Source organism: Arachis hypogaea, chromosome 15 (assembly GCF_003086295.3).
Source record: "Arachis hypogaea cultivar Tifrunner chromosome 15, arahy.Tifrunner.gnm2.J5K5, whole genome shotgun sequence".
NCBI classification, from domain to species: Eukaryota; Viridiplantae; Streptophyta; class Magnoliopsida; order Fabales; family Fabaceae; genus Arachis; species Arachis hypogaea.
The window spans coordinates 154865602-154890234 of NC_092050.1; the positions used below are offsets into that span (position 1 = coordinate 154865602).

A 24633-nucleotide genomic window follows, 5' to 3' on the forward strand; every position below is an offset into this window, starting at 1 on the left:
CAATTTTGAATCGAATTGAATACAATGTAATTGCTAATTTGAATTGAATTAAATGGACGGAGGTGTACTGAATTGAATTGAATTGAATTGATAATATGTAAATTATAGGCAGAGTTATTTGAATTTGATTTAATGGATTATGTTTTGTTCACTCAGTACTATACAATTGTTTCACCATGAGTACTGTGTTCGATTCATTCTGCAGAAAGCTATTTGAATTTGATTTTATATAATGGATTATGTTTCGTTCACTCAATACTATACAATTGTATTGTATTCAGTTCACCATGAGTACTATGTTCGGTTCGCCATGAATACTGTGTTCGGTTCATTCTGTAGTATTCAAAACTCTTCTTCCTCACCTTCTACTGCTTCTTCACCAGAGAGAGAATGATGAGAAGACAAAAAATTACAGCAGCAACAACAACAAAAGAACAACGATAAGGAGAAAACACGTGAAGAAAAAGGAACGCGAAAAAGAAAGAGAAGGAGGAGAAGGAGGAACGCGAAGAAGAAGGCGAAGAAGAAGACGCTCCGTGCGTAAATGAGCGTGAAAAGAGGAAGAAGAAGAAGTGCAGGAAAAGAAGAAAGAGCGTGGGGAGAAAGAGGGTTGGGAAGAGCGATTTCGTGTGTGTTGGGCGCGTGTATTTCACGTTTCATTTAATGGTACTGAATTTTTTTGGTGTTAGACCAACTTGATTACATGGTTATCTGTTTCTAATTTTGAGAAGATACCTACAGCAATTAGTTAATTAATACTTTGTGAAGACCGAGTCTTCACCAGCCACTATCACTGCCGCAATGCCCATCCATATCACCACCTTCAATGCCATGAATTTCATACCCTTCCGGCGAGAGTAGCTGCTGCGTTCTTCACTCATCAATGTTGCGTTCATCAGCAAAAGCTTCTCTGCGCTTCTTTCGGCAGCAATCTCAATCTCAATTTGGTAATCTTTCTCATCCCAAACCCTACCTTATTCCCATTACTCTCTCTTATACCACTGATATTGATGCCATCAAGGACAGACCCCTTCTCCTATATTCTATTAGGAATCTCCAAAACCTTGATTCAGCTTTGCATCTCTTTCACAAGATGGTTTCCATGAACCCTTTGCCATCTGTGAGGGACTTTACCTTATTGTTTAGCTCTATTGTTAAGATGAAGCATTACACAGCTGCCATTTCGTTAATCAAACACTTGTTCTCCTTAGGACTCAAATCTAATATCTATACACTCAGTATTGTTGTCAATTGTCTGTGCCATTTGAATCACACTCCCTTTGCCTTCTCTGTGGTTGGGACGATGTTCAAAATCGGCTTGGAGCCCGATGTGGTCACATTTAACACCATTGTTAATGGTCTTTGTATTGAAGGCAATGTGGATTATGCTATTTTGTTTGTTGACCACATGGATAACATGGGATATCAACCCGACGCCCACACGATTGGAGCAGTTATAAATGGATTGTGCAAGATGGGCGACACCCCTGCTGCCATTGCCATTCTAAGGAACACGGAAACAAGAAACTGCAAAGCAAGGGTTACTGTTGCCGGTTATACCACAATTGTGGATAGTCTTTGCAAGGATGGGATGGTATCCGAGGCTTTGAGTCTATTCTCGGAAATGACAACAAAAGGTCTTCAACCCGATACCATCACTTACAATCGCTTGATTCAAGGACTCTGTACTTTCAGCAGATGGCAGGAGGCTGCGTCTTTACTGAGCGAGAGAAAACAAAAGGGAATTATGCCGGATACGCATACTTTTACTATTTTAATGGATGCTCTTTGTAAAGAGGGAAAGATTTCAAGTGCTAGAGCCATACTTGGTCAAATGGTTAGAATGGGAAAGGAGCCTGATGTTGTCACCTATAACTCAATGATTGCTGGTTTTTGTTTCCAAAGTCAAATGGAGGAGGCCATGAAAGTATTTGATTTGATGGTTCACAAGGGATGCCTACCGAACAGCAACACTTATACTTCATTAATCCATGGGTGGTGCAAGATCAAAAGCATTGATAAGGCTATTTATCTATTGGATGAAATGGTCCATAAAGGTTTAAATCTGAATGTTGTGACTTGGAATACTCTTATCCATGGATTTTGCAAAGTGGGTAAACCGTTAGCTGCTAAAGAATTGTTTTTTACAATGCACAAATTTGGTCAATATCCTGATCTATCGAGCTGTGCCACTATATTGGATGGCCTATTCAAATGTCATTTGTTTTCTGATGCAATATCATTATTTAGAGAAATTGAGAAGAATAATTTGGATCTTAATATTGAAATTTACAATGTGGTGCTCGATGGAATGTGCCGTGCTGGAAAACTGAATGATGTGTGTGAACTCTTCTCTTATCTGCCAGCAAAAGGCTTGAAACCTGATGTATATACTTATACAATCATGATCCAAGGTCTATGTTGGGAAGGACTTCTGATTGATGCTGAAGAGTTACTGATGAGTATGGAAGAGGATGGCTGCTTGCCCAATTCCTGCACATATAATGTATTGGTTCAAGGATTACTGAGAAGAAATGATGTTTCGAAGTCAGTAAAATATCTTCGGATTATGAAAGAAAAAGGTTATGCAGCAGATGCTAGAACCATGGAATTTCTTGTAGATTACCTCTCTACGCACAAAGGAGAGAATGCTTTTCAAGAACTTGTGCAGAAAATTGTTTGAATATATCAATATAACCTCTTAATTGTTTCTTTGAATTGAGGATTTGATGTTTGTGTAAAAACTAAAAACTGATACTCGCATGCTGCTTTTTGTTTTCAAATTGGACCCAGCAGAGCAAGAATCTCCTTCCTGAGAAGGTTATGCAATGTATTATTCTAGTCATGTACTTCGTTTTAAATACGAATATATTAAGGTACAATTTGGAAAACAACTTAATTAAACATTTAAACTTCTTTTAAAAAAATAGTCTAAACAATAAATGCTTATATTAAAAGTAACTTATAAATAAGTTATTTTGTATTTAATTTTTTAGTTCTAGAAGTATTTATTTTAAAAGGAATATGATAAAAAGTTTTTTATTATATGAAAAGTAATTTTTTTTAACTTCTCTATAAGCACTTAAATAGTTTTTAAAAAAATTATAATTTAGTTTTGAAAATTGTACCAGACAAATATTACTACTTTTTATAAGTTAAAATTTCAAAAATGTAACTTTTTTTAAACTTTCTAAACGGATTTTAAAAAAGATTATTTTTTAAACACATATTAAATATATTATAAAAAAGTCACCAAAAAAAATATATTATAAAATAATGTAATGATTTCATAATATTTATGCTCGTACAAAAATATAATTGATACGATAAAATAATTATTTAAAATTTTATTTAAATTATAATATTCTAGATTTAAATAATACTTTATGTTTATGTCTTTTTTTACTATGTGGTTGCGATGCAAAAGTGGAAAAACAAATACTAAATTTGGCCTAGATTTTTTCAGTTTTTCCATAAACCTCCTTTTCGTTGGTCGATTGAGATTTTGACCTTCCAATCCCTCTTGAAAGGGGCCATGAACTCTTCTCTTTGCTAGTATTAATGTATTATGGTACTCTTTGGTTATGGAGAAACAAGTTCATTTTCGATAGAATTAAGGCTTTTTAAGAAGAGAAAATTCATGAGTTTGCTTTTTATTTAGTCAAGAAGTATCATTTATCTCAAACTGAATTTATTCGAGTAAAGAAAAAAGTTGGGACCTTTGAGAAAATGCTTATCAAATAGTATCCTCCAATTCATCCCTTCATAAAAGCTCAATTTGGATGGTTTAGTTAACAAAGAAGGAAAACTGCTTGTGGAAGTATCCTAAAAAACCATACTAGAAGATTTACGTATTTTAGTGCCAACTTAGGATATTGATACTGACTTGTACACATAAATTAACCTCTCTTAGCCATAATTTACAATATAATTATCATATTTTTTTACGTTATTTTTTGTGCATCTCTTATATTTCGATACTGATTTGGCTGGTTCAACTCTTTATAAAATTATTTTTCTGTAATTTTTTTTCTTGGACAGTTAATCCACGTTGTTCATAAAAAAATTAAGTTTATTATTATATGTTATTTTTTGAAAATATTAAAAGGGTAAAAAATAAAAAATTATTTAAAAATTAAGAAAACAATAAAAATAATAAGTTAGATTTACTGATTATTTTTTTAAATGAAATATAAAGTTATTTTATATTAATTTATAGGGTTAAATTTATCAAAATACTACATTATAATAAAAATAGTCATTAAAATAGTGTTTTATATATATATATATATATATATATTTCTCTTAATTTCATATTTTTATTTAAATAATTAATTAATAAAATAATCAATAATACTATATTAAAATAATTAAACTCAAAGAATAATAAAATTTGTTTATATTAATATAATAACAAATTTTCATCAAATACAAATTCGTAATCATATCTCTAATATTTTCTAAACTTTCATTGTACACATTGTACGTTTAAGTTATTGTTTACACATTGTTCAAAAATTTTGTTGGTTACCTATACTTTTCCTTTTGAATTTTCTGAAAGTACAACAGCCGTACAGCAATTAATTAACCTTTGCCAAGATTCTTCACCAATAACTGTCACTATCACCGCCGCGATCCCCATCCATATCACCACCTTCATCGCCATGAATTGCATACCCGTGTGGCGAGCGTAGCTGCCATGCTCTCTCATCAATGATGTTGCGTTCATCAACAAGAGTTTCTCTGCGCTTCTTTCGGCGGCAATCTGAATCTCAATTTGGTACTTTTTCTCATCCCAGACCCTTCCTTTTTCCCATTACTCTCTCTTATACCACTGATATTGATACCATCAAGGACAGACCCCATCTCGTAAATTCTATTAGGAATCTCCAGAACCTTGATTCTGCTCTGCATCTGTTTGACAAAATGGTTTCCATGAACCCTTTGCCATGCGTGAATGACTTTAACTTTTTGTTTAGCTCTATTGTTAAGATGAAGCATTACACAGCTGCCATTTCGTTAATCAAACACTTGTTCTCCTTAGGACTCAAATCTAATATCTATACACTCAGTATTGTTGTCAATTGTCTGTGCCGTTTGAATCACACTCCCTTTGCCTTCTCTGTGGTTGGGACGATGTTCAAAATCGGCTTGGAGCCCCATGTGGTCACATTGAACACCATTGTTAATGGTCTTTGTATTGAAGGCAATGTGGATTATGCTATTTTGTTTGTTGACCACATGGATAACATGGGATATCAACCCGACGGCCACACGTTTGGAGCAATTATAAATGGATTGTGCAAGATGGGCAACACCCCTGCTGCCATTGCCATTCTAAGGAAGACGGAAACAAGAAACTGCAAATCAAGTGTTACTGTTGCGGGTTATACCGCAATTGTGGATAGTCTTTGCAAGGATGGGCTGGTATCCGAGGCTTTGAGTCTATTCTCCGAAATGACAACAAAAGGTCTTCAACCCGATACTATCACTTACAATCGCTTGATTCAAGGACTCTGTACTTTCAGCAGATGGCAAGAGGCTGCGTCTTTACTCAGCGAGAGGAAACAAAAGGGAATTATGCCGGATACTCATACTTTTAATATTTTAGTGGATTCTCTTTGTAAAGAGGGAAAGATTTCAAATGGTAGAGCCATACTTGGTCAAATGGTTCGAATGGGAGAGGAGCCTGATGTTGTCACCTATCACTCAATGATTGCTGCTTATTGTTACCAAAATCAAATGGAGGAGGCCATGAAAGTATTTGATTTGATGGTTCACAAGGGATGCCTACCAGACGTCAACACGTATACTACATTAATCCATGGATGGTGCAAGATCAAAAGGATTAATAAGGCTATTTATCTCTTGGATGAAATGATCAATAATGGTTTAAATCTGGATGTTGTGACTTGGAATACTCTTATCTATGGATTTTGCAAAGTGGGTAAACCGTTAGCGGCTAAAGAATTGTTTTTTACAATGCACAAATTTGGTCAATGTCCTGATGTATTCAGCTGTGCCCTTATATTGGATGGCCTATTCAAATGTCATTTGTCTTCTGATGCAATATCATTATTTAGAGAAATGGAGAAGAATAATTTGGATCTTAATATTGAAACGTATAATGTGGTGCTCGGTGGGATGTGCCATGCCCGAAAACTAAATGATGCACTAGAACTCTTCTCTAGTCTGCCAGCAAAAGGCTTGAAACCTGATCAATATACATATACAATAATGATCCAAGGTCTATGTAGGGAAGGACTTCTGATTGATGCTGAAGAGATGCTGATGAATATGGAAGAGCATGGCTGCTTGCCAGATAGCTGCACATATAACGTCTTCATCCAAGGATTACTACGACGAAATGCTGTTCTGAAGTCAATTAAATATTTTCAGATTATGAAAGACAAAGGTTTTGCAGCAAATGCTACAACCATGGAATTGCTTGTAGATTACCTCTCTACGCACAAAGAAGAGAATGCTTTTCAAGAATTTGTGCAGAAAATTGTTTGAATATATCAATATAACCTCTTAGTTCTTTATTTGAATCGAGGATTTGATGTTTGTGCAGAAACTGATACTTCCATGCTGCTTTTTGTTTTCAAATTGGCCACAGATCAAAATTTTCCTTCTTGAGAAGGTTATGCATTACGTTACTCTAGTCAGTTATAAGCTTCATTCATATGGAATTTTACGGAACAAGGTAAAATTTTATGATATAAGAATATTTATATTTAATATAGTATTTATTAATATATTTTTAAATTTAAATTAAATAATTCTTTGAAAAGATATTATATTAAATAATTTAAAATTACTTTATAATTTAACATAAATTATTTTCATTTAATTTTTTCATTTAAAAACATTAAAAACCAAAGCCGTAGAAAATATTACAAGAAAATAAATATGTATTTTATAAGGAGTAAAAACTTATTTAAACTTTTAAAAATTTAGTTATTTAAGTTACGGCTAATAATAGGGCATTTTGATTCATTTTTAACCAAAAAATTCCTAATAAGTTTCGGTATCCTCAAATTTTATTTTTTTTTTTTCCAAAGATAATAGGTTATATTTCATTAATTATTAAAAAATGAAATACAAAGATGTCCAAAAGCAGGACAGCATAATAAAAAGTGAGGATTTCTCAAAAACACTACACTGAAGGTATTCATCCGACGGTGCGTGATCGAAAAACGAAGAAAAATCTTAAAGAAGAAAGAATGATAAATCCAATTGCATGCAACTAAGAGCTTGTCTCATGGAGATGACGACCTAAACTGAGAGTTCTTTGGATTTCACGGAGCAACTTGACAGAGCTTGCTAGAATGGCAGACGGCATAGAAGTAGAACCTTCAAAAATCAACTGGTTGCGAGCTTTCCAGCAGTTCCAGCAAATGATGGCAAGCAATTGAGGATTACGGTCAGCATTCTTCAACGGGTTAAGTATCTCTGTTGATGCAGTCCACCATGTCCAAAAGTCGTTAGAACTCTGAGGGGGAAGACAGTCACGAAGATAACTCTGAGACCATACGTCTTTAATTCTAGAGCAATCGATTAAACAATGAGTGACTGTTTCTGTTGCTTCATGACAGCAGGGGCATATTGGTGATATAGATGGGATGCGGTGATGAATCTGAACAAGCACCGGAAGTCGGCCATGGAGAGCTTTCCAGATAAATAGCTTAATTTTGTGAGGCGAGTTCAACTTCCATAGATCAATCCACGGCTTTTTCTGTTGCATATAATTAGGGCAAAGCTCCAGAGGCGGATGGTAAAATAAATAGCCAATTCTGTAACCTGAAGCTGTATCATATTGCTTGAATTTGTTCAAATCCCATTGCAATTTGTCCCTACCCTGCTGAATTTTAACTGACAATGAGTATCCTCAAATTTTATGCAGATAAACTTTTTTAAATTTGTATATTATATGTTAAATTTTGATGGTTAAACTATATAATTCGATCAAAGTCCCAAAAGCAAAAGTTGCATCGGTTTGGTCAACCAGACATCAAACTACCAAATTTAAACTACCATTGTGGAATCTCTAAAGGATGAAGGGTTCCTGATGGTCTCTGATGTTCGATTTTAAATTTTTAACCTTTTGACATGTCAAATATTTAGATACATGCAATGCCACATCATTCTTCATTCCTGGCCACCAGAACATCGACTTCAGATCTTGATACATTTTGGTACTTCCTGGATGGATTGAAAACCTGCTCTTATGAGCTTCCTTCAAGATACATTGTCGCAGGTTTTCGACGTCTGGCACAATAATTCGGTTCTTCAACCTCCATAAACCATCCTTATCTTTTCACACTCTCCACTGTTTTTCCTACTTAATCGCTGGCAATACTTTACGTAATGCTTCACCATCTTGATGAGCCTTCAGAAGTTTTGATTTAAAATCACTTGAAATTTACAACTAACTCAAACATAGAATTTCGGATTCTTCCCTAACTCCCAGTTTCATCACTGCTTCTACCTTAGTAGGATCCATAGCTATTCCCTGTTTGCTCACTACGTGACCGAAAAACTTCACCTCACTCTTCCAAAACTCACATTTAGATAACTTAGCATATAACTTCATGTCTTTCAGAATTTGCAGCACAGTTCGCAAGTGATCAGCATGCTCCTCTTCAGTCTTAGAGTAAATAAGAATATCATCAATGAAGACAATAACAAACTTGTTCAGGTACGGCTAGAAAATCCTGTTCATATAATCCATGAATACTGCTAGAGCATTAGTTAATCCGAAAGACATCATCGTATATTCATAATGACCATATCCTGTTCTAAAGGCATTTTTCAGAATATCTTCATCTCTAACCCTTATCTGATGATACCCGGATCGCAGATCAATCTTAGAGAATATACCGGCACCCTGTAACTGATCCATTAGGTCGTCGATTCTAGGTAATGGATACTTATTCTTCACAGTAACTTTATTCAGTTGCCGATAATCAACACACAAGCACATACTTCCGTCCTTCTTCTTTACCAGTAACACTGGCGCTCCCCACGGAGAAATACTTGGTCGAATGAAGTTCTTACCCAACAGATCTTCCAGCTAAGCTTTCAGTTCAGCTATTTCTAAAGGTGACATTCTTTAAGAAGTAATCAAAATCAGACCGGCTCCAAGCACCAATTCAATTGCGAATTTAACCTCCCGATTAGGTGAAAATTCATTAATATCATCCGGAAATACGTCTGGAAATTCACATACAACCGGAATTTACTCTAAACTCTGATCATCACCTGATACTCCCGCAGTTAATAACATAATACCCTGACATTCATTCCCAGAACAATTTACTATCATAGAGTTCAAATAGTAACTATTCATCACAACTGGCACTTCCGACCCTTCCGGCATAAACTGTACTGACTTCTCAGAACAATCAAGTAAAACATGATTCTTAGATAACAAATCCAATCCCAAGATGAGATCAAGACCAGTCATCGGCAAACAAATCAAATCATGTACAAATTCACGTTGTTGTACTCGAAATGGAACTTGTGGACATCCTAACCTAGTCACCATAGCTTCATGAGTAGCATTATGCACTTTTAAATCATAACCTAAAACCACCATTCTCAATCCTAGTTCATTTTCCTTTTCAAATGCAATAAATGAATGTGTTGCTCCTGAATCAAATAAAGCATTTAAGATTTTACCAGCCATTTCGCAGTTACCTCTAATCAGTATCTCAAATCCCTCAGCACCTACTGCAGAAGTGGTGTACACTCTCCCTGGCTGCTGTATCCTACCAGTCTCATATTTCTTCTTCTCCGGACAATTACTAACCAAGTGCCCGGGCTGTTCACAAAAATAGCATACCCCAAGTCCTGATCTGCACGGAACTCCAGGATGATACTTTCCACACCTCAGATAGCTCAAATCATGTTGTGCCTGCTTTCCAAACCTTCTTCCTTGATTAACATTAGTATTCGGCCTTCTGTAATTACTCTGCCTTGATTCTGCTGCGGGACAAAGCCTCCACGCTTGAAATTTCTACCTCTCAGAGCAAAGTTTCTCCCTGGAGTCCTCTGAAAAGGCACCCTCAAACTTCCTTTCTCTGCTGCCGCCTTCCTCACACATTCCTCAGCCACCCTACTCTTATTCACCAATTCAGAAAATACTCTAATCTCCATTAGTGCAACGAAGCTCAGAATATCACTCTGAAGACCTCCCTCATACTTAATACATTTCCACTCAGCAAAATATTCAAGTGCACCTTGACAGATACGAGAAAAATGACATAAATCCTCAAACCTGCTAGTATACTCAGTAACAGTCATTTGGCCTTGCTTTAATTGCATCAATTCAAGTTCCTTGGCGTTTCTGATCAAATTAGAAAAGTATTTCTTATAGAACTCTGTTCAAAAGACCTCCCAAGGAATTGCAGCGCCATCGAGCTGCAGGATACGTCGTGTTCCCTGCCACCAATACTGAGCCTCTCCTTGCAGCTGATAAGTTCCAAATTCAACCCATTGCTCTTCAGGGACCTGTTGAGCCTGCAGTGCCCGTTCCATTTCCTGAATCCAATTGTCTGCATCAGTGGGATTTGAGGTTCCCCTGAAGGTCGGAGGGTGAACTTTCAGAAATGTTCCAAGTGTCATAGGGCCTTCTTCATCATTATTGTTCCCGTGATTACTCTGGTTTATCTGATTACCCAGTGCCTCGGCTGTCGCCTGCATAGCTGCAGCCATATTTTCCAGGGCAGCCATAAAGTCTACTGGATCATTCCCTGCCAGGCCAGGAGTAACGATGCCAATCCTACCTCTACCTCGCCCACGACCGCGTCCGCTAGTCGACATCTGGTCCCTATACACAGCAAACAAGTGATATTAAGTTGATCAGTCTCAATATCACAGGTCTAATGCTTTAAGTTCCAAATGCACGCTCACAAACGTTTATGCTATGTATATCAGTCAGATATCCTAATAGCACATAGAATCATATACAGAGAATGCACAGAAGCATATCAGTCCGTCTGTCAGGCTCTATAGGAACCGAACTGCTCTGATACCATAATGTAACACCCTACCACACTCATCTTTATGCTTAAGCCGTAAAACAGAGGTGATGTGGTATTACGACCTCTAAAATAAAAAGTGTACATGTAATAACAAAAGAATATAATAAACTAGGAGCCTTGAATACTTCATGCGTACGCGTGGGAGTGCAAAAAGGCAGCTCGCGCGCGCATCCCCTTATCATGCATACGCGTAACTGAATACTTCATGTCACGCGTACGCGTGGGCCATGCGTACGCGTGGACATGCATTGCTAGTCCTTTACGCGTATGCATAAGGCTACTCGCGTACGCACAGTTAAAAATTTCATGCCATGCGTACGCGTGGGCGTACGTTTTCCGAAAAACCTGATTCAGTTGAAAACTGCAAAATTGCCTGTTTCAAACCAAAATTTCTGTCGAGCATAAATTAATCATTTTAAATCGTTTTTCATCCGTTCTTCGAATGGCATAAACTTCATGAATCCAATTTTCATTTAAAATAAGTTAGAAACAAGTTGAGGGTCCGAAAGTCAAATTATAGCTTGCCGAAGTTTGGCCCAAAACCAAGTTTTGCAAAACTCCCCAAACCTCTTTTTCATTCAAAAGTTCCATTCTATTCACTACCAAACCTGCCAATTCAACACAACATACCCTTCCTCATCACTATAACAATCACCACAATAATTATATTTCAAATCATCAACAAATTCATCAAATTACCACTAACCATCAAGCATCATTAACCATAAATTTACATCCTCAAATCTTTAATCAACAAACTTATCAATTCATTAATTAGTTAACAATCACCAAACCAAAACCAACTAGTTAACAAGATACTAAGCAATAATTATATACACATACATTTCAGCCTATCCTATAGTCATCTAACCTAAGTTTTCACAGAACATTATATATTAAATGCAAGAAACCTAAATCATACATTGGCCGGTTTCCTCGTAGTGATCAAGGAAACTTATTAAAACCAACACAAGCCCAGAAACCCCAACAAAATACTAGTGTTCAGCTTCCTCCAAGTTTCAATATCCACAATTTCAAACTCCAAGTATTTATTTACAACCTAATACACATTCGTAACACATATATACCCAAGGCATAAATTTAGTAAATTAAATAGGATTTATGGTATCCTCACCTTACCCAAACTTCATATAAGTAAGGATGAACGTTTTCCTCAAGCTAATTGGATCCTAGAACATCAAAGAGCAAAGAAATTCAATACCTCCACTTAATTTAATAAAAATTGGGAAAGAAAAGGCTGAGAGTGAATAAGCGGGTTACCTATGAAATTGTTCCGGTAAAAATGCAGAACTCGTTGCAGTGGTCACGTGGCCGCAAACGGTACGGCGATCGGAGCTCGGACGGAAGAATTACGGTGATTTGAATTTGCCGTAAGAGGGTTGGGGGTTTCTTCTCTTCTTCTCCCCTGTGTATTGCTTTCAGTGTTCTTGCTGAAATGGGGAAGAAGAAACCGTGCTTCATTTAGGGTGTGTTTGACAAACACGTTGGGGAGGAGAGAAGCACGTTTGAGCTTCTTGAAAGCTTCACTTTTATGTTTGGCCATTTTTATTTTCCTGAACGCAGAATTGATTCTGCTTCTGAACGCACGTTCAGGAGAAGCTAAAATTTGTAGCTTCTGCGTTTCACGTTCATGGTTGCTTATTGTCTTTGGAAAATTAGGTGAAAATTTTATTTCTTTTTTACCAATCCTACCCTTCATTTTTTTCTATAAAAAGGATACCACTAACTATTACCTTCACAATAATTCTTTATAGTTTTTCCTACTTCTTCATAGTTCTTAGTTACAATTTTTTTTTCATTAAAATAGTTCAAATTTATTTTAATCACTAGCAAATTAAATATTTTAATTTTTTTATTATTTTTAATACTCATTTTCATATTTAAATTTTTATGTTTTTATTGTATTTTTTACTTATATTTTTTTATTTATATGATAAATATTTTTATATTATTTATGTAGTGTTCTGATTTCTCATGTTATGTTTTTATAAGTTTTTTTTATTATTTACTATACTATTTTTTATAGATATATTTTTTATTAAATCTTTTTTTAATTTTTGTTTGGCTTTGTTCATATAATTATTTATTTATTTTATTGTATTTCTTTTATTCATATGACAAATGTTGTTGACCTTATTTTAAAGATATTTTTATTATTTTTTTCATATGAATTCTTTTTTTTCTATCATTTCCTGCATTATATTTATGTTGTGTATGAAATTTTTTTATTTTTTATTTGATTTTATTCATACGAATTTTATTTACTTTTTATTGTATTTTTTTGTTCATATGATATATGTTGATTTTATGGAATTTTTATTATTTCTTATCTGTATGATTTTTTTCTATTTTTTGATGTACTTTATTTTTGTTTTGTATTAATTTTTTTATTTTTTATTATGACTTTATAAAATTTGTAATTATAATTATTATATACTACGTTTATTATCAAAATTTTGTATAATATAAATTATCTATGATCATATAAAAAAGGACAAAATAAATAAAAAATTAATTATAAGTAACAATAAAGCCATAAATAATGAAAATTTATAGTCCAAAATAATACTAAATTAAAGAGTACTAATAGTACTAGAAAAATTATAGAATATTTTCTTTTTGTTTGATATTATAAAATTTATAGTACTCTCTTTCATTTTTTTTATTGTATTTATTTTATTTATATGATAAATATTTTTTATATTATTTTTGTTAGTATTCTGATTTTGTATACATATAAAAAAATTATTTAAATTGATGTCTCTTTTAGTAATTTTTTATCTAAAAGTAATTTTGAGTAGTATAATCCAAACAATATTTGTTTTACTATAATCAATTTTGATATAAAGATTGTCAAACATAAATCACGTTAACCCAAACTTACTTTTCATCAAAATCAATTTTACAAAATCAATTTTATGCAAACTCCCGTTTGCAAACTCCCGTTTGCAAACTGCAATCCAAACACACTTAAGCGTGTTGGCCGGTTGGGCTTGGTTCAACCAATTCGGCCCGTTCGGTGCAATCTTGGGTCGAATTTTTTAAAATTAGTGTCAAAATTCTCGTTTCGATGAGCTCTATCCTAATTTAATATAATATTCACATTTCTAATTTTCTTTATTAAGAATTAATTTATTGACTAATTATCTATTAATTTAACAGGATTTACATTACAGTTTAAAATATCATTTAATATAATTTTTTGATATTATAAAATTTTTTTGAATAATAATTAAGTTTAATGAATAAAAAATACTCATATATTTTATATTTATATGTTTTATATTTAATTATTTAAAAATAAAAAATTTTGTTGTCATTTAAAATATTGTATATTAAAGTATTGTTATTTAAAACATTTAATTATGTACTAAAATATTCTGTATTTATTAGAATCTATCAATACTCTTTTTTTATATTAATTTTTGATTTCCATCAAATATAATCTAATGATTTATTTAAATGTGACATATCTAATAAACGCATAATTATTATGCTTATTTTAGACATACTCTTTTTTAATTATGGAGAATTAAGTTTGTCTTTAAGAAAAATGTAAGGCTCTTTAAGAAGAGAAAATTCATGAGTTCATTTTTTATTTAGTGAAGGAATATCATTTATCCCAAACTGAATTTGCTCAAATTTATTTAGTGAAACCCACCCTGATAAATATATATACTTTTAATATATAATATATAATATATATAATAATTAATAAAATAATTAATAATATTATATTATATTTATATTTTTATTTTAATTTATGTTATATTTTATATAAATTTTAAAATTTTATTTTATTTATTAGATTTTAATAGTTATAGAAGCAGATAAAATAGAAATGAAATAAATACCCGCAAAAACGAATTAAAATTTAATTTTTTACTAATTACGGATTAAAATAAAATAAATTGAATACCAATTATCATGGAACAGAACGTAATCAGAGACAATTAGACAAACACCCGCCCTCCCGGCGGCATTGCCATCCCCTATGACCCCTCTTCATAGCTAATTTCTAATTTTCAGAAGGTACCTACAGCAATTAATTAATTAATAGTTTAATACTTTGTGAAGACCGAGTCTTCACCAATAGCAGCCACTATCACCACCTTCAATGCCATGAATTTCATACCCTTGCGGCGAGAGTAGCTGCTGCGTTCTTCGCTCATCAATGATGTTGCTTTCATCAACAAAAGCTTCTCTGCGCTTCTTTCGGCAGCAATCTCAATCTCAATTTGGTACTCTTTCTCATCCCAAACCCTACCTTATTCCCATTACTCTCTCTTATACCACTGATATTGATGCCATCAAGGATAGACCCCGTCTCGTAGATTCTATTAGGAATCTCCAGAACCTTGATTCTGCTCTGCATCTGTTTGACAAAATGCTTTCCATGAACCCTTTGCCATCTGTCAAGGACTTTAACTTTTTGTTTAGCTCTATGGTTAAGATGAAGCATTACACAGCTGCCATTTCGTTAATCAAACACTTGTTCTCCTTACGACTCAAATCTAATATCTATACACTCAGTATTGTTGTCAATTGTCTGTGCCGTTTGAATCACACTCCCTTTGCCTTCTCTGTGGTGGGGACGATGTTCAAAATCGGCTTGGAGCCCAATGTGGTCACATTGAACACCATTGTTAATGGTCTTTGTATTGAAGGCAAGGTGGATCTTGCTATATGGTTAGCTGACCACATGGATAACTTGGGGTATCAACCCAACAGCCGCACCTTTGGAGCAATTATAAATGGATTGTGCAAGATGGGCAACACCCCTGCTGCCATTGCCATTCTAAGGAAGGCAGAAACAAGAAAGTGCAAACCAAGTGTTGATGTTACGGGTTATAATGCAATTGTGGATAGTCTTTGCAAGGATGGGCTGCTATCTGAGGCTTTGAGTCTATTCTCGGAAATGACAACGAAAGGTATACAACCCAGTACTATCACTTACAATGGCTTGATTCAAGGGCTCTTTACTTTCAGCAGATGGCAGGAGGCTGCGTCTTTACTCAGCGAGAGGAAACAAAAGGGAATTATGCTGGATACGCATACTTTTAATATTTTAATGGATGCTCTTTGTAAAGAGGGAAAGGTTTTGAGTGCTAGAGCCATACTTGGTCAAATGGTTCGAATGGGAAAGGAGCCTAATGTTGTCACCTATAACTCAATGATTGCTGCTTATTGTTCCCAAAATCAAATGGAGGAGGCCATGAAAGTATTTGATTTGATGGTTCACAAGGGATGCGTACCAGAAGTCTACACTTATAATTCATTAATCCATGGATGGTGCAAGATCAAAAGGATTAATAAGGCTATTTATCTCTTGGATGAAATGATCGATAAAGGTTTAAATCTGAATGTTGTGACTTGGAATACTCTTATCCATGGATTTTGCAAAGTGGGTAAACCGTTAGCTGCTAAAGAATTGTTTTTTACAATGCACAAATTTGGTCAATATCCCGATCTATCGAGCTGTGCCACTATATTGGATGGCCTATTCAAATGTCATTTGTTTTCTGATGCAATATCATTATTTAGAGAAATTGAGAAGAATAATTTGGATCTTAATATTGAAATTTACAATGTGGTGCTCGATGGAATGTGCCGTGCTGGAAAACTGAATGATGTGTGTGAACTCTTCTCTTGTCTGCCAGCAAAAGGCTTGAAACCTGATGTATATACTTATACAATCATGATCCAAGGTCTATGTAGGGAAGGACTTCTGATTGATGCTGAAGAGTTACTGATGAGTATGGAAGAGGATGGCTGCTTGCCCAATTCCTGCACATATAATGTATTGGTTCAAGGATTACTGAGAAGAAATGATGTTCCGAAGTCAGTAAAATATCTTCGGATTATGAAAGAAAAAGGTTATGCAGCAGATGCTAGAACCATGGAATTGCTTGTAGATTACCTCTCTACGCACAAAGGAGAGAATGCTTTTCAAGAACTTGTGCAGAAAATTGTTTGAATATATCAATATAGCCTAAAATCATTTGAAAATATCAATATAACCTCTTAGTTCTTTAAAATTATACATTTAAAAAAAAAAAAGAAACGTCATTGAAAGAAAAGAAAAATCTTCTAGCAGTGTGTCCTGATTGCTCTGTACTAAATGCTTAAAAAATTGTATGGCAAGAAATAAAACTAGCACATTAAAGTTTAAAGATTCATTTAAAATTGTATTTGTTGTCTAATTCTACACTTAAATAGTAACATTTTACTTGTTCTCTTTCAGCCTTCATACTAATGCTTCATACAAGAAACTTGTCATGCCATTTTCACTACGCAATGTAATAACAAAATGTTCTATAAGAAATAAAACTTTCTGTACTAAAATTACATATTTTCAATCAAAAGTATCATACGTTCCTCTACTTTCTTAAGTCATGAAGAAAGCATTGATGTTCTAGTGTAGAAACTGATACTTCCATGCTGCTTTTTTTTTTCAAATTGGCCACAGCAGAATAAGAAAGTTATGCGTTACGGTATTCTAGTCATCTACTTCGTTTTAAGCTTCATTCATGGGAATTTTTAAGAATATTTGAATATAATATAGTATTTAATATTGCTATGTGATATTAGCAAAACTTTAGAATGTTCTTCTCGGCTTGGATTTGACACATTGTTTAGACTATGCGAATGTGGAGATTGAAGTGGACTCAGCAGTGACGGTCAAGACTTGAATGAGCTCCACTTTGTTAGACTCTTGTTTTTTTTTGGACGTTAATCCACGTTGTTCATAAAAAAAAAATTGGTTCATTAATATATATTATTTTTTGAAAACATTAAAAGTGCAAGCAATTTTAAAAAATTTTATTTAAAAATTAAGAAAATAATTAAAAAATAAATTAGACTTACTAATTATTTTTCTTCAATGAAATATGAAAAAGTTCTTTTATGTTAATTTATTCTGTTAACTTTATCAAAATACTACATTATAATAAAAAGCAGTCATTAAAATCAGTTTTTTATATTTATTTATATATATGTATATATAATTATATATATTTTTAATAAATAATCAATTAATAGAATAGTTAAATCTGCTATATTAGAATAATTAAACTTACAACATATAAATAATCAAAGAGTAATTCTCCACGTACAAGTGATTTTTAATCTAAGTCATATAAGTTATTTATATTCACGCCGTTTTATGTTTTTTTTGTGCCTCTTTTTCTCTTTTTTCGTAATTTTTCTTTTTCGTTATCTTCGTCATCAACACCATCTAGATTTTTTTTCTAGATTGTCTCTATCATGTGCCTAATCTTTAACCAGCAAAATATTAAAAGATTTTAAGAAGAAATATACTGTCTCTCCCTATATTTGGTGTATTTCTTAAATCCTTTGGGTGTATTTCTTAAATCCTTTAGGTGTATTTCTGTAATCCTTTGGTTTATTTCTGTAACTCTTTAGGTCTGTAATCATTTGGATGTATTTCTGTGTTTGGGTGTATTTTTGTAATCGTTCGGATGTATTTATGAAGTTCCATCATCTTCAAAACAATTTCAAAGCTTGATTTCAGAAACCATGAAAAAAAAAATAAACAGAAGGAGATCGAAGACAAAGAGAGAACGCTTTTCCATACAAGTCATTTATATTCATGTTGTTTTCACTTTTTTTTGTGCCTCTTTTTTTTCTTTTTCTTTCTCCGTGCTTCCTCTTCCTCTTCTTCTTCTTATTCTTTCTCTGTGTCTCTTCTTCTTCTTTTTTTGTAAAAAAGAAAACGAAAGATGAAACACGCGAACATAGTTCAGTAACGCGCGTGTTAGGCCCAACTTGTAAGACTTGTAAACAAAAATTACTTGTATGTGTAGCAATCCTTGTAATCAAATTTATTTACAGTAATGAAATAAAAAAATTCATCAAATACCAAATTCTTCATTTTAATAAACAATTAATTAATAATTAATTTATAATTTTCAGCAGGTACAACTAGGGGTGGAAAAAGGCCAGGCGACCTGCCAGGGGCCTGCAGCCTGGCCTGTGTTTGGCCTGACCTGGCCTGACCTGTTATAAAATAGGTACAGGCCCAGACTCTTTTAAAAGTCTTAATACATTAATAGACCAAGTCCAGGCTCACTAATTAGCTTTATAGGCCTGTCAGGCCTGTCTGGACCTGTTAAAATATAATTAAATATATAAATAATTATTTATTATTAATAAAGTTATGAGGTATTTTAAATTTATTATATTTTATTATAAATATTTTTGTATATTTTAAATATGTTAAAAGTTTAAAATTTTTTACAAATATTAAATATATGATATATTACATATAACTATTTTTATTAAAAAATAATTTTTTTAAATATTATTTTTATTTTTGTAAAAAAAATTAGCAGGCCTTTTAACAGGCTTCAGGCCAAGCCAGGCTGAATAACAGACCAGACCTAGTACTTTATAAAGAGCCTATAACAGGCTGCAGGCCAGGCTCAGCCCAATCAACTGTATGACAGGCCAAGCCTGTTAAGAGCAAAGCCTGGCCTGGCCTGTTTCCACCCCTAGGTACAACAGCCGTACAGCAATTGATTAATGAATACTTTGTGAGGATTCTTCAGTCTTCACCAATCACTGCCGCAAGCCCGCAATCCCCGTCCATATCACCACCTTCATTATCGCCATGAATTTCATACCCTTGCGGCGAGCGTAGCTGCTGCGTTCTTCACTCATCAATGATGTTGCGTTCATCAACAAGAGCTTCTCTGCGCTTCCTTCCGCAGCAATCTCAATTTGGTACTTTTTCTCGTCCCAAACCCTTTCTTGATGCCATCAAGGACAGACCCCATCTCGTAAATTCTATTAGGAATCTCCAGAACCTTGATTCTGCTCTGCATCTGTTTGACAAAATGCTTTCCATGAACCCTTTGCCATGCGTGAATGACTTTAACTTTTTGTTTAGCTCTATTGTTAAGATGAAGCATTACACAGCTGCCATTTCGTTAATCAAACACTTGTTCTCCTTACGACTCAAATCTGATATCTATACACTCAGTATTGTTGTCAATTGTCTGTGCCGTTTGAATCACACTCCCTTTGCCTTCTCTGTGGTTGGGACGATGTTCAAAATCGGCTTGGAGCCCGATGTGGTCACATTTAACACCATTGTTAATGGTCTTTGTATTGAAGGCAATGTGGATTATGCTATTTGGTTTGTTGACCACATGGATAACATGGGATATCAACCCGACGCCCACACGTTTGGAGCAATTATAAATGGATTGTGCAAGATGGGCAACACCCCTGCTGCCATTGCCATTCTAAGGAAGACGGAAACAAGAAACTGCAAACCAAGTGTTGATGTTACGGGTTATAATGCAATTGTGGATAGTCTTTGCAAGGATGGGCTGCTATCTGAGGCTTTGAGTCTATTCTCCGAAATAACAACGAAAGGTATACAACCCAGTACTATCACTTACAATCGCTTGATTCAAGGGCTCTTTACTTTCAGCAGATGGCAGGAGGCTGCGTCTTTACTGAGCGAGAGGAAACAAAAGGGAATTATGCCGGATACGCATACTTTTAATATTTTAATGGATGCTCTTTGTAAAGAGGGAAAGATTTCGAGTGCTAGAGCCATACTTGGTCAAATGGTACGAATGGGAAAGGAGCCCGATGTGGTCACCTATAACTCGATGATTGCTGCTTATTGTTCCCAGGATCAAATGGAGGAGGCCATGAAAGTATTTGATTTGATGGTTCACAAGGGATGCGTACCAGAAGTCTACACTTATAATTCATTAATCCATGGGTGGTGCAAGATCAAAAGGATTAATAAGGCTATTTATCTCTTGGATGAAATGATCGATAAAGGTTTAAATCTGAGTGTTGTGACTTGGAATACTCTTATCCATGGATTTTGCAAAGTGGGTAAACCGTTAGCTGCTAAAGAATTGTTTTTTACAATGCACAAATTTGGTCAATATCCCGATCTATCGAGCTGTGCCACTATATTGGATGGCCTATTCAAATGTCATTTGTTTTCTGATGCAATATCATTATTTAGAGAAATGGAGAAGAATAATTTGGATCTTAATATTGAAATTTACAATGTGGTGCTCGATGGAATGTGCCGTGCTGGAAAACTGAATGATGCGTGTGAACTCTTCTCTTGTATGCCAACAAAAGGCTTGAAACCTGATCAATATACATATACAATAATGATCCAAGGTCTATGCAGGGAAGGACTTCTGATTGATGCTGAAGAGCTGCTGATGAATATGGAAGAGCATGGCTGCTTGCCAAATAGCTGCACATATAATGTCTTCATCCAAGGATTACTACCACGAAATGATGTTCTGAAGTCAATAAAATATTTTCAAATTATGAAAGAAAAAGGTTTTGCAGCAGAGGCTAGAACCATGGAATTGCTTGTAGATTACCTCTCTAAGCACAAAGGAGAGAATGCTTTTCAAGAATTTGTGCAGAAAATTGTTTGAATATATCAATATAACCTCTTAGTTCTTCATTTGAATTGAGGATTTGATGTTGTGTAGAAACTGATACTTCCATGTTAGCTTTTTGTTTTCAAATTGGACCCAGCAGAGTAAGAATCTCCTTGAGAAGGTTATGCAATGTATAATATATCAACTTTGGTATCAAAGCAAATGATTCAATGATTTAAATATAGTTTAAACTTTAAAGTAAATACGAAGGTGTTAACAATGAGAATTTTACAAAAGGAATGCACAATTTCTGGATTTCAAAAGTAAACATTTATTAAAGTTATACATTTTTCAAAAAAAGAAGTGTCATTGAAATTAAAAAAAAAAAATCATTCAACAGTGTGCCCTGATTGCACTTTACCAAATGCTTACAAAATTGTATGGCAAGAAACACAACTAGCATATTAAAGTTTAAAGATTCATTCAAAATTGTACTTTTCGTCTAATTGTACACTTAAATAGTAGCACTTCATCTTGTTCTCTTTCAGCCTTCATAGTAATTCATGCCATCTTCACTACGCAATATCATAACAAAATGTTCTAAAAGAAATAAAACTTTCTGTACTAAAACTACATAACTTGGACTGAACAACGTGGTTTTCCATCAAAAGTATCATTCTTCATCATCGTCGTCAGAACTAGCATATGCCAAGCCCAGTAATCCCCCACCAGCAGTGTTAGCATTCTTAGGCTTTTCTTCTGCTTTGCATGAGGCCGATGACGGACGTTCCTCTACTTTCTGCAATCCAGACAAAGATTGCTCCTCTACTTTCTTCAGTCCTGAAGAAGGCCGCTCGTTCTCATTATGATGCTCAGGCTTACGATTTGTAACAGACACGTTACTGGAAGCTGGGGACTGATTGCCATCAGTCCTTGGGCGCTTAGGTTTAATCTCCACAACTTTCTTCAACAGATCTTGCTGCCTATATATACAGATATAAACACTATGAAGTGTTTAGGTGGGGCATTGGTTTGCGGGGGAACGAAATTTAGGTGGGAAGTACTAAGTAGGACAGGAAGAAAATCTACCTGATCCCACTCTTTGGCTTTGGCTCGACACGAAATGCCAATGGAACTGACGCCGGTGAAGAATCTGCTAAGCTTGCAGCTCTGTAACTACCAGTCAAGGAAACAATATACAGAACATTCATGATATAAGGGACCCTACTCCGTCATAACTAGAACTCAAAAGCACATTCTTCCAGCACCATTAAAAAATTATATTACATGAGAAGGTAAACTAAGATACAAATAGTCCATGAACATAAGAATCCATTTAAATCCAAAAGGGTTGTAGTAAAAAAGGATATCTTAAATGCGGCGAATGCCCGTTTTTCAGTGCGACGCAGGAGACGTTCTGCATCCTCCTCGGCTTCCATTTGCTCCTTTAGATAGAGCAAATCATCACTGTCCAAGGCTGCACATTGAAAATTTAAGAAAAAACCAGAGAAACTATACATGATATATGAGCAGCGGCAGCCAAAGAATGAGTGGTAACAGCTGACATAACACAAGCAACATAGAAAACACAAAATCAGGGGAAAAAGATGCGGTACCGCCTCGCCCATGAAGGTAACCACCACGCTCACCAGCAACCTCTTGCATCTGCATGCATCAACCACCCAATACAGGAAGCCAAAATCCCTGCCAGGGCATGTTATCAGCAAAATTTCCACACCCGAAGAAGTTATTTGAAAATTTAGAACAACGTAGACAGAGAGTTTACAAGTCACAAGAGAAAACAACCACAAAATAACACAACTCAGAATCCTACCTCTTCAGTTAGACTTAGAACGAATAACAAAACTTCGATTTTAGCTACAGCCTCTTTTCACTCATTCCTTATTCACGGAAAGTGAATTACAAAGAAGCTACCAACTAAGCTTGTTCAGTGCTGCTATCTCATAGCTTACTCAACAATTACAGAAAGACAAAGGCAAATACTTGTAATAAAAGACCACAACATAGCCCTCCATAAATTATAACATAAACTGTTTTCATAGGTAATAAAATACCATTTGCTTAAATTTGCACAAACAAATGACCCATTACAGATTCTTCTACCATTTTTTTTTCAAGGAAAATTAAAATAAAAACTAGGGTTCTTTCTACATTAGCCTCAAGATCAAAATATGAAATATCATATGCAAGTGCGTACTCAATTATATATTACAAACATATATGAAGAAAACGTGCAAAGGTGAATCAATGCGCTAACCTTTGCAACCATTCGTTGGAAAGTAATGTCTTCATCGTCAATCTTATCCTTCCCTTTGCCCCATTTCTTATCTGCAGAAATCAGCACATACCCAGTAACCAGAGTTAGAAAAAGATAAAATCTTTAAGCGAAAAACAGCATCGACCATCGCAAATTGTGATAACAATAATAATAATGAAAATTTGAAAAAAAAAAATCTTCAAAAAAAAAATCACCTTTGGGGTCGCTGAGATTGGTGTATTCTCGAACTTCTCTACCCGCCATCTTCAACAACAGTTATCGTATAAAGATTTGGTGTGACAATGGCAAAGGGGTTATGTGTTAATTGTTAAGGCTCTGGATTTTCGATTGCGAAGCTCGTCTCAGAAAGAACACGATTCTGGAACATATTATACGAGTATGACCGACTTATTTATCACAAACGAAAAAATAAACGACAATAATAATAGCAAGAGATACTATTGGGAAGAAAAAAAAATTGGTCAATATTAATTAATTTTTTTTAGTTTTAAAATTTTTTTATTTTTTTAGAGAATGTAAAATTTAATATTAAAAAATTATGATTTAAGATCTAAATTTTAAATAAATAAAATAATTAAAAAAATATAATCTGACATTATTTTAACAGTAATTAACACAAGGGCGGATTTATTTTTACGGGTGTGGGGGCAAGCGTCCCCATTACAATTTGAAATTTTATTAAGTAGTATATAATAATAATATTTATTTATCTCCACTAAATTATTAAATTTGACCCCACAATAATTTTTTATTCAACTTTTGACACTTGATAGTTAACTTGAGTACTTTATATTAGATGTCTATTATAATGATCAATTTTTAAATTTAAATAAGATTGGTGTTCTTTCTTAGAAATAGGCTTGAAAGAATA

At 34.1% G+C, this 24633-nt stretch overlaps 3 protein-coding genes across 8 annotated transcripts; 2 read left to right on the top strand and 1 right to left on the bottom strand.

Annotated features, from left to right (window-relative positions):
- Positions 1-756: 756 nt before the first annotated feature.
- On the top strand, positions 757-2894 carry LOC112749333 (uncharacterized). The gene is made up of 2 exons (XM_072217291.1): positions 757-947; positions 1374-2894. Exons 1-2 carry the CDS (start codon positions 884-886, stop codon positions 2681-2683), a joined length of 1374 nt encoding a protein of 457 aa, XP_072073392.1. The 5' UTR covers positions 757-883; the 3' UTR covers positions 2684-2894.
- Positions 2895-4395: 1501 nt separating this feature from the next.
- LOC114925285 (uncharacterized) lies at positions 4396-6551 on the top strand. Its single transcript, XM_029292664.2, has 2 exons — positions 4396-4780; positions 5207-6551. Exons 1-2 carry the CDS (start codon positions 4714-4716, stop codon positions 6514-6516), a joined length of 1377 nt encoding a protein of 458 aa, XP_029148497.1. The 5' UTR covers positions 4396-4713; the 3' UTR covers positions 6517-6551.
- A 15369-nt stretch (positions 6552-21920) lies between these two features.
- On the bottom strand, positions 21921-24185 carry LOC112751569 (uncharacterized). 6 transcript variants are annotated; one of them, XM_072217296.1, is made up of 6 exons: positions 23957-24185; positions 23742-23812; positions 23080-23128; positions 22833-22940; positions 22553-22634; positions 21921-22446 (listed from the first exon to the last, which is right to left on the bottom strand). In XM_072217296.1, exons 1-6 carry the CDS (start codon positions 24003-24005, stop codon positions 22137-22139), a joined length of 669 nt encoding a protein of 222 aa, XP_072073397.1. In that variant the 5' UTR covers positions 24006-24185; the 3' UTR covers positions 21921-22136. The 6 variants fall into 6 exon arrangements, with proteins under 6 accessions (XP_072073397.1, XP_072073396.1, XP_072073398.1 ...); XM_072217295.1 differs by having other exon boundaries at positions 21921-22467; XM_072217297.1 differs by having other exon boundaries at positions 21921-22467; positions 23080-23167; positions 23957-24160.
- Between the last annotated feature and the right edge of the window lie 448 nt (positions 24186-24633).

What these genes read in the sequence shown, in the direction of transcription:
- LOC112749333 (XM_072217291.1), top strand. Translation starts at nt 884, where the DNA reads ATGTTGCGTTCATCAGCAAAAGCTTCTCTGCGCTTCTTTCGGCAGCAA. An exon ending in GCAATCTCAATCTCAATTTG is followed by an intron (nt 948 to 1,373) that starts GTAATCTTTCTC and finishes TTTGTATTGAAG; the next exon opens with GCAATGTGGATTATGCTATT.
- LOC114925285 (XM_029292664.2), top strand. Translation starts at nt 4,714, where the DNA reads ATGATGTTGCGTTCATCAACAAGAGTTTCTCTGCGCTTCTTTCGGCGG. An exon ending in GCAATCTGAATCTCAATTTG is followed by an intron (nt 4,781 to 5,206) that starts GTACTTTTTCTC and finishes TTTGTATTGAAG; the next exon opens with GCAATGTGGATTATGCTATT.
- LOC112751569 (XM_072217292.1), bottom strand. Translation starts at nt 23,776, where the DNA reads ATGAAGACATTACTTTCCAACGAATGGTTGCAAAG. An exon ending in GGCATTCGCCGCATTTAAGA is followed by an intron (nt 22,635 to 22,832) that starts TATCCTTTTTTA and finishes CTGGTAGTTACA; the next exon opens with GAGCTGCAAGCTTAGCAGAT. An exon ending in AAGCCAAAGAGTGGGATCAG is followed by an intron (nt 22,468 to 22,552) that starts GTAGATTTTCTT and finishes AACACTTCATAG; the next exon opens with TGTTTATATCTGTATATATA.